The sequence below is a fragment of the Ctenopharyngodon idella genome, chromosome 7 (genome assembly GCF_019924925.1).
Source record: "Ctenopharyngodon idella isolate HZGC_01 chromosome 7, HZGC01, whole genome shotgun sequence".
Classification (NCBI taxonomy): domain Eukaryota; kingdom Metazoa; phylum Chordata; class Actinopteri; order Cypriniformes; family Xenocyprididae; genus Ctenopharyngodon; species Ctenopharyngodon idella.
Window position 1 is genome coordinate 27,768,670 of NC_067226.1, and position 14,211 is coordinate 27,782,880.

The 14,211-nt window shown below is 35.6% G+C and overlaps 2 protein-coding genes across 2 annotated transcripts in view; one reads left to right on the forward strand and one right to left on the reverse strand.

Moving 5' to 3' along the window:
* LOC127515292 (Fc receptor-like protein 5) overlaps positions 1-14,211 on the reverse strand; it is a 487,356-nt gene that overhangs the window by 62,677 nt on the left and 410,468 nt on the right. The window lies entirely within an intron of this gene.
* Positions 1-14,211, forward strand: part of LOC127515290 (Fc receptor-like protein 5) — a 241,516-nt gene that overhangs the window by 9,100 nt on the left and 218,205 nt on the right. The window contains exon 3 of the mRNA XM_051898773.1: positions 1,714-1,995. Within this exon, the coding sequence (XP_051754733.1) occupies positions 1,714-1,995 (282 nt within the window). The remainder of the gene's footprint in view (positions 1-1,713; positions 1,996-14,211) is intronic.

Here is a 14,211-nt window from a genome sequence, read left to right on the forward strand (position 1 = left end):
TAAATAAATATTTACATAGTATAATTGTAGTAAAAATATATCTCTTACATGTGTCCCGCAAACTCACATCTATGTCCTGTGACAGAGCAATAACCAGGTGTTCACCTTGCTGCAATTGTTAGGTAAAAGAGCTATTTACCTCATCCCAAACATAGTTTATTTGTTGGTGTAATTTAATGATTTTTAAATGTTAAATAACATTTTTATTTCTGTACAATCAATTAATTTGAGATGTAACCACATGAAGCACATTATTTAGGTTACCATTTTTGCAGTGTGCCAATCAGCGTTACGTGTGATTGTGTGTGAACATTATATATATATATATATATATATATATATATATATATACTGAAAAAAATTGTGTGGGGAACCATACCATAGGCGATTATTTAATTGGATAATAACATTGTTTGTTTTTTTGTTTTGTTTTGTTTTTCGTTTTTTTAAATAACATGTTTTCTGCTATAGTTCTGTGACTTAAAACAAAAAACTTTTTTCTGTGACTTTTTTTTTTTTTTCCGTCGCTGGAATATTATCACCAACAGCACACACTTTGGAATTTAGATGAAAAACTGTGTGTATTTTAAATGAATTTATTAACAGGCTTGAATTTAATTCAATAGCATTTATCCTGAATTACAAATGACATATATGAACAGAACTCAAATTGAGATATTTTTGTTTAAATCCGATGGCTCCGTGAGGCCTGCATAGCCAGCAATGACATTTCCTCTCTCAAGATCCATTAATGTACTAAAAACATATTTAAATCAGTTCATGTGAGTACAGTGGTTCAATATTAATATTATAAAGCAATGAGAATATTTTTGGTGCCCCAAAACAACAAAATAATGAATTATAGAGTGATGGCCGATTTCAAAACACTGCTTCATTAAGCTTCGGAGCGTTATGAATCAGCGTGTCGAATCAGCGGTTCGGAGCGCCAAAATCACGTGATTTCAGCAGTTTGGCGGTTTGACACGCGATCCGAATCATGATTCAACATGCTGATTCATGATGCTCCGAAGCTTAATGAAGCAGTGTTTTGAAATCGGCCATCACTATATAAGTCGTTATTTTGTTTTTTTGGCGAACCAAAAATATTCTCGTCGCTTTATAATATTAATATCTTAATTTGCGTTCCGAAGATTAACGAAGGTCTTACGGGTGTGTAACAGCATGAGGGTAGGGTGACCACCATCAAACAAACCAAATGTGGGATGATTACTAAGTTTGTGTGGGACAATGTGGGTCATGTTACACTAAAACACAAGCTGAAGCTGTTATATAATGTCTAACTTAATAAAAACATTTGTATTCTGCCTTTCAGCTGATAAAAATACTTTGTTCTGTAGTCCCTTCCAGAAAACACCATTACATCACAATGTAACATAACGTCTTTATTTTACATGATTCAGATTCAGTTGCTCCTCATATGAAGTTGTAGTTGGAGGTCTTCATCTCTCCTTCACCAGGAGCTTCATTCTGCTTTCTATGGCGAGTCTGAGGTGTTTGTCTGAGGATGTAACAGAGCCAGAGCTTCCTCAAAACAACTGACATGACAAAACTAATAAACAGCAAAACAAAACAAATACTATGAAATATGATATAACAGTGTATAAACTGTATAGTTTTGTGACACATTTACAAAATATGATTCTTTTAAATTCTACTTTTCGAGTCACTTTATGTTTTCGTCTTTTTTCACAGATTTACCCACACCTACACTGACTGTGACACCAGACAGATCTGTATTCACTGGAGAGACAGTCAATCTGAAGTGTGTGATAAACTCTGATCACAGTAACTGGAGATATGAGTGGAATAAAGACAGTTCAAAGTTACAGACGTCTGAGCGTTACACTGTAAACAGAGACACTCTCAGTATTGTTGAAGCTGTTAAGTCTGATCAGGGTCAGTACCGGTGTAAAGGACACATAGAAGGAAGATCAGTTTCATCACAATCAAGCTCTGTTTCTCTCTCTGTGAAGGGTGAGTTGAACATCATTATTCTCATAAACTCACATGTACAAAAAATCCCCAGTGTTAAATTAACACTGCTCAGTGTACAAATGTCCACAATACAGTTAAAATAACACTGAAGCAGTGTTATAGTTAATGAGATAATTAAGTAATTCAATTAGGTGATGATTGACCATTATTGTAGACAGCTGATGTTATTAAGCAGAATCACTGAAGGAAAGAGAAACAACAGCAGAAAAAAAGAGACGAGCAGAAACACAAGAACAACAAATTACATTCCAGCATTAACAGCTTCACTTATTACTAACCAGATTGACTTTCTGTCACACATCTACAGAGGTTCTTTTTGAGAATTAACAGAGGTTTAGATTCTTAATTATTTAAGGGCACCTATTATGCCCATTTCTACAAGATGTAATTTAAGTCTCTTGTGTGCCCAGAATATGTCTGTGAAGTTTCAGCTTAAAACACTTCACAGATCATTTATAAATGTTGCAAATACCCATTTCTGACTACAGTCAACAATAGGCATGTGCCTTTATATCCAAATGAGCTGATGTGCCCCGCCCCTTCTCCACGATCACAGTTCCTGCCTTAAAGGATTAGTCCACTTTCAAATAAACTTTTCCTGATAATTTACTCACCCCCATGTCATCCAAGATGTTCATGTTACGGAAAAAATTTAACTGTCGCTGCGTTCATTCCGTAAGTTGAATAGGGAAGGCGTAGGACATACAGTGTAAGCTTTTTGAAGAATACAGAAATGCGGTTTTGGTGGAGGCACTTAGAAGGCGAACGTTTGTTTATATAGAGCATATGCAGTTGTATTTTTTTCGAAAATGACCGATCGTTTCGCTAGATAAGACCCTTATTCCTAGTCTGGTATCGTTTAAAGCCCTTTGAAGCGGCACTGAAACTGTCATTTTGACCTTCAACCGTTTGGAGGCCATTGAAGTCCACTATAAGGAGAATAATCCTGGAATATTTTCATCAAAAACCTTAATTTCTTTTCTACTGACGAAAGAAAGACATGAACATCTTGGATGACATGGGGGTGAGTAAATTATCAGCAAATTTTCTTTCAGAAGTGAACTAATCCTTTAATCGGATACTCTGCCAAATACTAACAAGACATCTGCTTGGTTTTGATTATCATCTGTATCGCGATCACTCTCACGAATAGCATAGTTCTTCTTTCATCATTAAAGTTTATTATGTTGATGCGTTTTAAAGCTGTATCAGTTTAAACTTCTAATGGATCGTTTTCTGAGCGCACTTATCTGAAGCACATGCACACAGACAGCTGGCTGTCATACGTCAAGTCTCGTGAGTAACTTCTCTTTCACATTTTTTTTTTTTTTTTTTTTTTTTTTTTTGTGTCAATCACCTTTACACACTGCCTCCGTAACTTTCATCCGTCATACAAAAAAAAAAAAAAAAGTATCGGGTTCAATTTTCTGCGTTTTTTGACAATTCAGAGCCACCGTACAAGCAAACGCCAAAATTCAGAATGGTGTCTGACAAGTTGATCCACTTCGTCTAGGAGCACAAAGCACTGTATAACAAACAAAGTGCGCAATACAAAAAAGACGTAATATAACAACAGATTGTGCCAGTATTGCTAGCAAAGCATCAAACTGAGCCACTAACACACTGAAGTAAATTTTGAATCGCTCGGGATAATCCCGCAGCTCCTTGATAAGGAGGTGGAACTATCCTTCATCTCTACGCAATCTCAGGATTGAATTGTAACGGCTCCTGAAGGTTTTCTTTTGATTAAAAGAATCACGCTTCAACTGATGTCTGAACGTTTAATGTCTTTGCAAAAGTCAGCATTACGCCATCTTGGCCTTATTTCGACACCATTTGAACATCGTGACACCCTTTGGATATCGTTCGACATCTTGACATCTTTACATCATGACACCGTGTAAAACTGAAACAAATAAAATTATATTTAGATACATAATGTGTGAGTGTATTTCTGTCCATTTCACAGTTTACAAGTTTGTAGCTTATTAAAATAGTATCAACACACAAAGCACATTAACTTGCGAATTAATAGATGAAATCCAAAAAAATAAACAAACATACCGTGTGCGCCTTTAATCAGAAATCCAGGAGACAATTTTTCCGAACTAATATTCTTCTCTATCAGACACCTCTAGTTCGTGTACATCCCCTCGTGGTTCTGATATTATGGAGATAGAATCGTTCCAAAATTCCAGATAAATAGATTATGATCCACAAATAAATGTAAAGAGATTCACAAATAAATAACCATATGCACAAATAAATAGAATGAGATCCACAAATATATGTCAGGAATTTCACAAAAATGAGTTAAATTCACAAATAAATAAAACGAGATTTGCTAATAAAAAACATTTACAAATATGTTTTTATGTCACAAGCACAATTCTGCCTGGCATTCATTTATGAATCACCACCTGTACATTTGTAAATCAGTTTCTGCACATTTGTGGATCTCTGCATGCATTTGTGGATTCTTAAAACCGTTCTAGCATTATGGAGATAAAATCGTTCCATTATTCCAGATAAATAGATTATGATCCACAAATAAATGTAAAGAGATTCACAAAAAATAATCGTATGCACAAATGAATAGAATGAGATCCACAAATATATGTTAGGAGTTTCACAAAAATGTATTAAATTAACAAATATATAAAATGAGATTTGCTAATAAAAAAACATATTCACAAATATGATGCACAACTCTGCCTGCATTTATTTCTGAATCGCTTTCTGCGCATTTGTGAATTGCTTTCTGTGCATTTGTGGATCTCTGCACGCATTTGTGGATTTTGAAACATTTCTGGTGTCAGGACCGCAGACAAATCGACAAATAGGTCGACTCCACCCACCGACTACTTCAGCCAATCAGATAATGGCCACATTGCGCTGGCCAATCGCAGCACACTCTCGCTACAACCAATCACGTTTTGCTTTACAATTGTGGGCGGTCACGTTCATTATATCTATGGTCTGGTCAAGTCACCTTTATTTCTATAGCGCTTTACAATGCAGATTGTGTCAAAGCAGCTTTACAGTGATAACTGGTATAGAATTTTTGGCTGCACAGCAGCTCTTAAAGAAAATGGTGTCATTGTCCAGCTTAAGTAAATTCAGTATTGATTCATTCTGTTGTAAGAATCAATAGTTATTATTTTAGTTAATTTATCTATATCAGCACTGGAGTAAACAGTGATGTCATCATCCAGCTCAGTTCAGTTCTCATACAAGGGTGTCGATGCAGGCAGATCAAAACACTGCTGAATATCAAATGTCAAGTGGTGGTCTCGTTGGCTTAGAAAGGAAGTATAGGGTTCTTAAACAATGGTACTCTCTCTACAACCAATCACATTTGGCTTTACAATCGGGGCGGGAACAGACTCTGAAAGGAGCTCCCTCAGCTCCTACTATTCCACCATGGGCGCTTCGTCATTTTGGTCATACAGATAAGAAAACTGTAAAGGGTCTACTTTTATTTCTGTAAACTCACAATAACAGAAAACTTTGTGCATTTGTAAAATGAAAACAACCAGGATGTGCATTCTGTCGTCTCTGTGATCTTGAGCACGTAACAAACATGAACCGTACTTCCCTCACAGACATGAGAAATATATCTAGAAAGCTTGAAATGTCAAACCAATTCAAATGGAAAATATATATTCTCAGATTATGTTATCTGTATGAAACCTGCATTGCGTCCACTACTGCGGATATGACGAATCAGCATCGTAGTCTTCATCTTTGCAGCTGAAAACAGAAAACATTAACAATAAATTATTAAAATGTTTAGAAAGTCTCCTTGCTGTTTTTTCACTAGACACACATAATCATTACGTTTGTCGGTGCGCTGTGGCAAGTTTTATGCGTGCGCTTGAGCGCTGATTAGGCCATGTATTATATATTGGTTTATTATATGATTTATTATGATTTTCAGTTTCCCATTTTACCTATGTGGTGTGGTGGTAATTTTCTTACTGTGGTGGTCCACCAGTTAAAGGAATGTAGAAGAAACACTGTAGTATTGGCTGTCTCAATGTGTGTGTGTATGCCAGTTAACCTTACTATTTGCGTGTGGACCATGTATGGCGCTAAATACATTTTTCCAGTAAAGCATAATGATTAAGGGGGGCCTCACACAAAGAGCAGTCTTGGGGCCACTGACCACCGTAATCCGTAACACCACTTAATATTAGTTGTTAATTTCACATGCCAATACTATTGTAGTGCTGTGATACTATAAACAATTTTATTAAATCATTATGCAGAAAATGTTTTAAGTTCATGCAGACTCACACAGACATCAAGAATCAGCGTATGAATCTCAACAATGGTGATAATAAAAAAAAAATTCAGATCAACTCTGAACGTCACAAAACAAGCTACTAAAGCTCTGTGCTCTGGCTGAAAACATTCTCTGCATAATGACTTAAAATCAGAATACCAGGTTATCATATTTTGATTCCACAGTGTTTCAAGGTTACAAAAAATCATATGAAATTAACAGTTAATATATGCAGAAATTTGACATTGTGATATCACTGAATCAGGCCACTTTATGATAACTATATCATCAATAAGCAGCCAAAATCATCTGATCAGAGATTCACCTGCACTTTTTGCTATAACAAACATGCATTAGAAACAAACAGTTAAAGCTGTCAGAGAAAAACTAACATGAAAAGGTTAAGGATCTTGAGAGATCTTGTTGCTGCCAGTCATTTAAATCAAATCAGGAAATACCTGTAAAATAACAGTATTTTTTTCTAATTTAAAGACAATTTATGTTAAAGTTTTTTGCACTTTATTTAAATTAGGATATTTTACTTTAATTTTATGGTTTTTGTTTGGCAGCCGCTGCTGCCAGTCATTGACTATTTTTTATGATATTTTTTTTAAAGTGAAGGTATTTTGATTATAATAATTCAGGAAATACCTGTAAAATAACAGTGTATTTCAGTTTATTTAAATTAGGATTTTTTACTTTAATTCAATTTAATTTACCTTCATTTGACCGTTTTATCATTTAACTGTTTTGTTACAGTTTAATTACTGATTATTTTTTTTAATTTTACATACATTTGTTTGTAATTTAAGAAAACAAAAAAATACAGTACATTTTTTGTAAAAAAAAGTGAATTACTGTAATTTTTCATTAATGTCATAATACTTAAAATAACAGTCGAGTTGTTAATTTACAGATATTGATTGTAATTTTACAGAGTTTTGAGTATAATTTAAAATAAAAGAAAATGACTCTAAAAAAATCAGTTATTTTCCATATATATATATATATATATTGTTTTTTTTTTTTTTTTACAGTGTATATGATGATAGACTACGCAACATTATAATATTATTTGCAAATTTATTTTTAAATCATTATTAATGTCCCTGGTTCACATTAGAGTGCGCTTGTAAGAAAGTAGCAGTGGCTGAGACAGACTTTAAAAACCTCCGCTTAAAAAGATGCGGTATAATCCTGTTTACATGAAATAAGCTGCTCCCGAGCAGGTTTGAGCTTACAGAACTGTTACTATTGTAGGAGAATTTTACAGTTAAAGACCCAAAAGGCCAGATATGATGAATGAAGACCTGGAGTCAAAGTTGATCATTGCAAATTCAACGTTTCAGATCCGTGAAAACAACTAGAAATGCTGTATTATTATTACCAGGTGTAGAAACTCAGAAGTGAAGACCAGGAGACTCAGTGTATCTTCAGCAGGATTCTTTATTGAGAACATGCTGTTGGTCTCTGCAGTCGTCAAGTCTGACTAAGGGTTGTGCATTGTATTTTATAGGCATTCAGTGGGCAATCCTTAAAGGTGTTGACCTTACACACAGCCTTAGTAGTGACCACTAAAACAAAAGCACCTAAAGACAATACAGGAAATTACCCCTGACTGTGACCCCCAAATGGTATAAACAGCAGCTGGTCACGAGAACTAAGACTATGTTAACATTCATACATAGTTTGGCTCTCAGTAGGAAGATCAGAGACTTGCAGAATCCCCTCACTGGAAACTATATTTAATCTAATCAGTAAACAGATTGTGTTCACCTTGAATGCCCACCTTAGTTTTTCATGTGAAGTTATGTCAGGATGTATCAGCAGATCTTAAACAGATCTTAAATGTGTAATCCCACACAGGCCAGTAGTTGGCAATGTCTATACGCCTACAGACTGATCATATAATACACATGCGCATGACATCACCATTTTCACAAATTCATGTTTTTGTAGTTTACACAGAGACGATAACAGTATCATTTTCAGAAACTTGCACTTTGAATCGCGTTTTCAAGTTTGCGTTGTCGTGTAAATGAACGGCCAAAACATAAAAAGTTTTTAGTTTCTTATTGAAAACGGTGTCGTGTAAACGGCTCCTTAGTTCCTGGTCTTGTGTTTATGTTACATTCTAGTGTGAACTGATTTATAGTTTCCGGTGTTTATTTAATGTTATTTCATCGTCTTTTTGCGTCACGCATCTTTGTTTACATTATTGTTACAGTTAAACCATGACACATACATGTAGACTGGATATGAATATCACTGTTTGTAGTTAGTTATATTAATAATTGCAAACATTTCATTTAATCAACACAAACTACAAGCAAACTAGATCTTTAAATAATTAATCTGAATTTAAATAGATCTGTGTAATGCTCATGTAAAATACATATTTTTCAACACTTATTTTCTTCTGTATCCACTGTTGCAGACAAATACTCAATGATTTGTCAAACACAGGTGAACTCTGACTCTTGAGGATCTGAATCTGTTCTTGTTCTCCTGCAGGTCTAAAGCCAAAGCCTGAACTCACATCAGATCCTGCAGGAGCTGCACTGACAGGAAACACAGTGACTTTGACCTGTCGCATGGATCCGTCCACTGGATACTGGGACTTTTACTGGTACAAACACACACTGAACCCTGAGACAGAGAAGAGAGAAACAAACCCCTACAGACTGAAGATTGATTCAGTGTCTGATGGAGGGCAGTACTGGTGTAGAGCTGGAAGAGGGAAACCAGTTTATTACACAAACTACAGTGATGCACTGTGGGTCAATGTTACAGGTGAGAGAGAGAAAACTGTGTGATTCAACATACAGATCAGAGACAATATTTACAGACTATCTAAAACTTCAAATAAATGTAATAATCTGTTTGTACAGAGAGTCCTAAAGCTGTGCTGACGGTACGAGCTGATGAACGAGTGTTCAGAGGAGAAACAGTCACTCTTAGATGTGAGATAACGTGGGGAGGAGACACTGAGTGGACATACAGATGGGAAATAAATGGAACCAACAACTTGAATATAAACTCTGCCAATCGATGTACAAAACAAGAGTGCTGCACCAGTGGAGTCAATAAATGGAAACACAGAGATGCTGTCAGTCTGTGCTCAACACAAGAGTTGAACATCAGCAGTGTTAAATACTTTCACAGTGGTAAATACACCTGTACAGGACAGATAGACACTCAGATCTCTCAGCGCAGTGATGCTGTTACACTGACTGTATCAGGTGAGTTTGTGTTTGTTGTGATCAGCTTCTCCATCAGTTTCTCTATGGCTCTGTAACTCATGATGTTTTGTTCAGATGAAGCTCAGGCAGCAGTGCGAGTGTCTCCACAGCCGTGGCTGACTGAAGGAGAATCAGTGACTCTGATCTGTGAGGTTTCAGGCTCCTCTACAGGCTGGACGTTCAGCTGGTTCAGAGATCATGATCATCTGTCAGACAGCAGCAGAGGAGCTGGAGGATCTTACACTCTCAGTCCTGCTGCTCTACAGCACACAGGAGTTTATACGTGCAGAGCAGAGAGAGGACGACCAGCCTATTACACACACAACAGCAGCACACAGCCACTGTGGGTCACTGGTGAGTGTTTATGTTTGTACTCATCCATATTTGTATTTCATTGCTGTCTCTATATTCATATTCTGGCACAAAGTGTAAAAACAATCCTAAACCAATGACAACCTCAAAAACCTGCTCTCACTTTTTTCCAAATCTCAGTCTAAACCAGATAAGACACACTATCAAATACACACTCATAATAATGTCCTTCTTATTTCAAACTGTATTACAAAATAAAGTTTTGTGCTTATGATGAATCATTTTGTCGTATTCATCTTTTAGGGACAAAAGCATCTGCTGAATGAATAAATTTAACCAGAAAGGTCATCTAACCAAAGAGATCATCTGTGATTCAACACTTGTGATATGAAGCTTGCAACTGATGTTAACAGATTCACTGTTTGGCTACTATCAATTCTGCTTAGTGCTAATATTCATCTTAATTGTACTTTATTACCTGTTAGAGATTATTTTATTACACAAACACACGTGTGCTGTCAGTTTTTAATGAGATTTTCTTCTTTTCAGGTGTTTCTTCTTCAGTGTCTCTGGTCATCAATCCCAGCAGAAGTCAACACTTCTCATCTGACTCTGTCTCTCTGAGCTGTGAGGATCAGAGTAACTCTGCTGGATGGACAGTGAGAAGATACACAGACAAAGACACAAAAACTTGTTCAAATCAAACAGGATCTGCATGTGTAATCGAGTCTCTCAGCACATCTGACACTGGAGTGTACTGGTGTCAGTCTGAATCTGGAGAGAAACGTCATCCTCGAAACATCACTGTACATGGTGAGTCCAATCACACTTACAACTAGATGAAACATAATAAAAAAAAACAATCTGTCCAAGATTAAAATTAGAATAGAATTAAGAATTCAGTCATGAGATTATGTATTAAAGGAGCTCCTAATATGCCCCTTAGTATTTTTTTCCCTACTATGGTAGTCAATGGGGGGCAAGATCTGCTTGGTTACAAACATTCTTCCAAATATCTTCCTTTGTGTTCAGCAGAACAAAGACATTTATACAGGTTTGGAACGACTTGAGGGGGAGTAAATGATGACAGAATTTTCATTTTGGGGTGAACTATCCCTTTCAACTAACTGAAAATAACAGAATTATTATTATTTTTATTTTTTTTTCTGCACAGTGCATATCGAGATTTTAACTCTGTAATAAAATAAAATACACTATTATTCAGAAGTTTGGGATTTATTTTTTATTTTATTTTGGAAAGATGTTTGTTCACCAAGGCTGCATATATTTGATAAAAAATACATAAAACACTGACATATTATTACAATATTATAAAAATAACAATTTTCTATGTTTTTATTCCTGTATTTATTCCTGTGATTCAAATCTGAATTTTCAGCATCATTACTCCAGTCTTCAGTGTCACATGATCCTTCAGAAGCTGCACTGCTTCATATTTTTGTTGAAACTATGATCATTTTTTTTTTCTTTGATTTTTTTTTCTTTTTTTTTCTTTTCTTTAGAAAGTTTGAATAACAGCATTTATTTGAAAAAGAAATCTTTTGTAACAAAAAAAATTTTGGTCAATGCATCACATTTGATAATGCATCCTTGCTGAATAAAATAATCAATTTCTCAGATTAATGGTTGGTAACATTTTGTCCCTCCACATCTTAATAATAATTGAAGTATGGCTGATTAAGTACAGCCTGTATCATCACTAGCATCTGCTGATGTATTTCTTGTGTTTGTAGATGGTGAAGTGATTCTGGTGAGTTCTGTTGATCCTGTGATTGAGGGAGAGACTCTGACTCTACACTGTTTACATCGATCTACAAACTCCCCGATCCTCAGCGCTGATTTCTATAAAGACGGATCACTGGTCCAGAATCAGACGACAGGAGAGATGAGCATCACTACTGTCTCAAAGTCACATGAGGGTTTCTACTACTGTAAAACAGAGAGAGGACAGTCACTCCACAGCTGGATCTCAGTCAGAGGTGAGAGTCACTGGAGTCTGTAACTGTGAGATGATTTGATTTGATTCATGAGCATCTGATGAGATCATCTTATAAACAAAATCCCACAATTCAGTGAAATCAAGCGTTTTTTTAGCTACAGCATTTAAATAAAATCGGATCAAACATGTTAGTGACTTTCCTGTCAAAATATGACTTTTCATAAATTATTATAATTTTTTATTATTATTATTATTATTTGAAAGCCAAAAGAAATGAATCTGATTTTTTGAATGTTGCTCAATAATGTTCTTGTGTTTCTGTTTTTCAGTGTCACGTTCAGGTCAGATTTCTGTCTTCAACATCCTCAGTTTTCTTCTGGCAGCTTGTCCGTATGTGGTAGCGACAGTCGTGATGCTTTACAAATGTTACAGAGCGAGAGGTAAAACTTCTGTCTCTCTCTCTCTCTCTCTCTCTCTCTCTCTCTATTTCAGTTTCTATTTCTATTTTCAGCTTTATAAGCATGACTGTACTGTATATCATGTTATAAGCATAGCTCACAGTGTTGCCAAAGCATGAATATATATATAGATAGATAGATAATTTAAAAAGACTAGATCATGTTGCATGTAGCATAGTAAATAAATAAACAAAATGAATAAAATAAATCTAAATGAATGAATAAATACAGTGGATCTCTCTAGAGAGTTAACCGTCTCTAACATTGCGAATGGCTAACACATATTTAGCAGCTGTGCTGTCATCTTCTCCAAGTATGAAGGGCATTTTCTCAGTATCACTAAGTTCAATGAATGATGGAATCAGTGCTTCAAATCTGGGGAGAAATGTTTCTCTAACATTGTGATATTTAATACAGATGAGTAGAAAGAGTTTCTCATCCTCTAATTGCTGTAGGTCACAGTGTCTACAGATCCTCTCTCTCTCTCTGTCCATGTGTGTTTACATCTCCCTCTCTCTATTTCTAGATCATGCTCACTTAATCTGTATTTGAAGAGAATTTGTCTTTTTTTAAATTGTTTAATTAGGAGATAATTTGCCAATTTAGTGGTTCTATTTAGGTTCAAGTAACATGGAGTTTATTTTTTTGGGTCAAAAAGTGCTTTTAGTGATTCATCATGAGTGTCTTTCAAATTTTTGTCAGTTTCTTTAATAATAGTTTTGGGGTTGCAGCTGTAGTCAGTCAGGAATTGAGTTTCATGGACTAGTTGAAGAGGGAGTGTGTTTAGAGGACGAGGTTCTGGTGAGGTTTCATAGGTGATTAGGGCTTTATATGGACTGAATCAGGATCAGACTGATGCAGGTGATGCCAGAACTGAACACATCTCTTCTGGATCTCAATGTTCAGCAGGTACCAAGCCTAATTCAGCCCTGCAGGCATCATTGGAAGTGCTTCTATGGACCCCTAAAATGTTTTTAGCCATTTTTAATTGTACTTTATCTTTTTCTGAAGTTTTATTCCAATTTTTAAAATTTAGTACTGATCCCAAAATTTCACATCCATATAAAATAAGTGCTGTGCTGTAGGACTGTCCTTTATACTGTAAGTCAACTGGTGTTTGTTTCCCTGAGATCTGGCTTTCTTCTGGAACAATATGACTCTGGTTTTGTCCAGATTGACTGTCAGAACTACTTGTGACAGAACTGTTCCAACTGAAGCCCCTCAGCTGTGCGGGGCAGCAGGACCAGATCATCTGCATACAGCTGACCTCTGACCTCTGTGTGGTGTAGAGTGAGACTGGGGACAATAGAGTGCTCCAGTGCTGATGCCAGATCATTTAGAGTATGTAAAAGTTAAATCGGACTCAGACTGCAGCTCTGTCTCACTCCACGTCACTGCCGGAAAAACGCTGTTCTGTGATTATTGATTTTCACCGCACATTTACTGTCAGTGTAGAGAGATTGTATAAGATCGAAAGTGCCAAATTGTAGGAGTTTGTACAGTAAACCATCATGCCAAATTGAGTCAAATGCTTGTTTTAAATCTTTAAAACATGCAAATATTTTCCTTTGTTTGTCCTTGATGTTTTTGTTCATTAGAGTATGAACAGAGTAGATGTGTTCGAATGTGTGCTGTTTTGGTAAAAAGCCAATTTGTGCTTTAACTATTTAAAATGTTGTGTGTTGAGATATATGTGACAATGATACTGCAGAACAGTTTTCCTAAAGCACTGCCCACACTGATGCCACAATAATTATTGGGGTCAAATCTATCACCTTTTTAAATATGGGGGTGATCAGTCCTTCAGACCAGATCTCAGGGAAGTTACCGGACCATAATTTGAAGATTAAATAATTTGGCTAGAGCTTGTTATCTTGTCCAAAAGATTTCTTTAATTTAAGATTTTTAATATGTTCTATAATTTCAGACATTGTT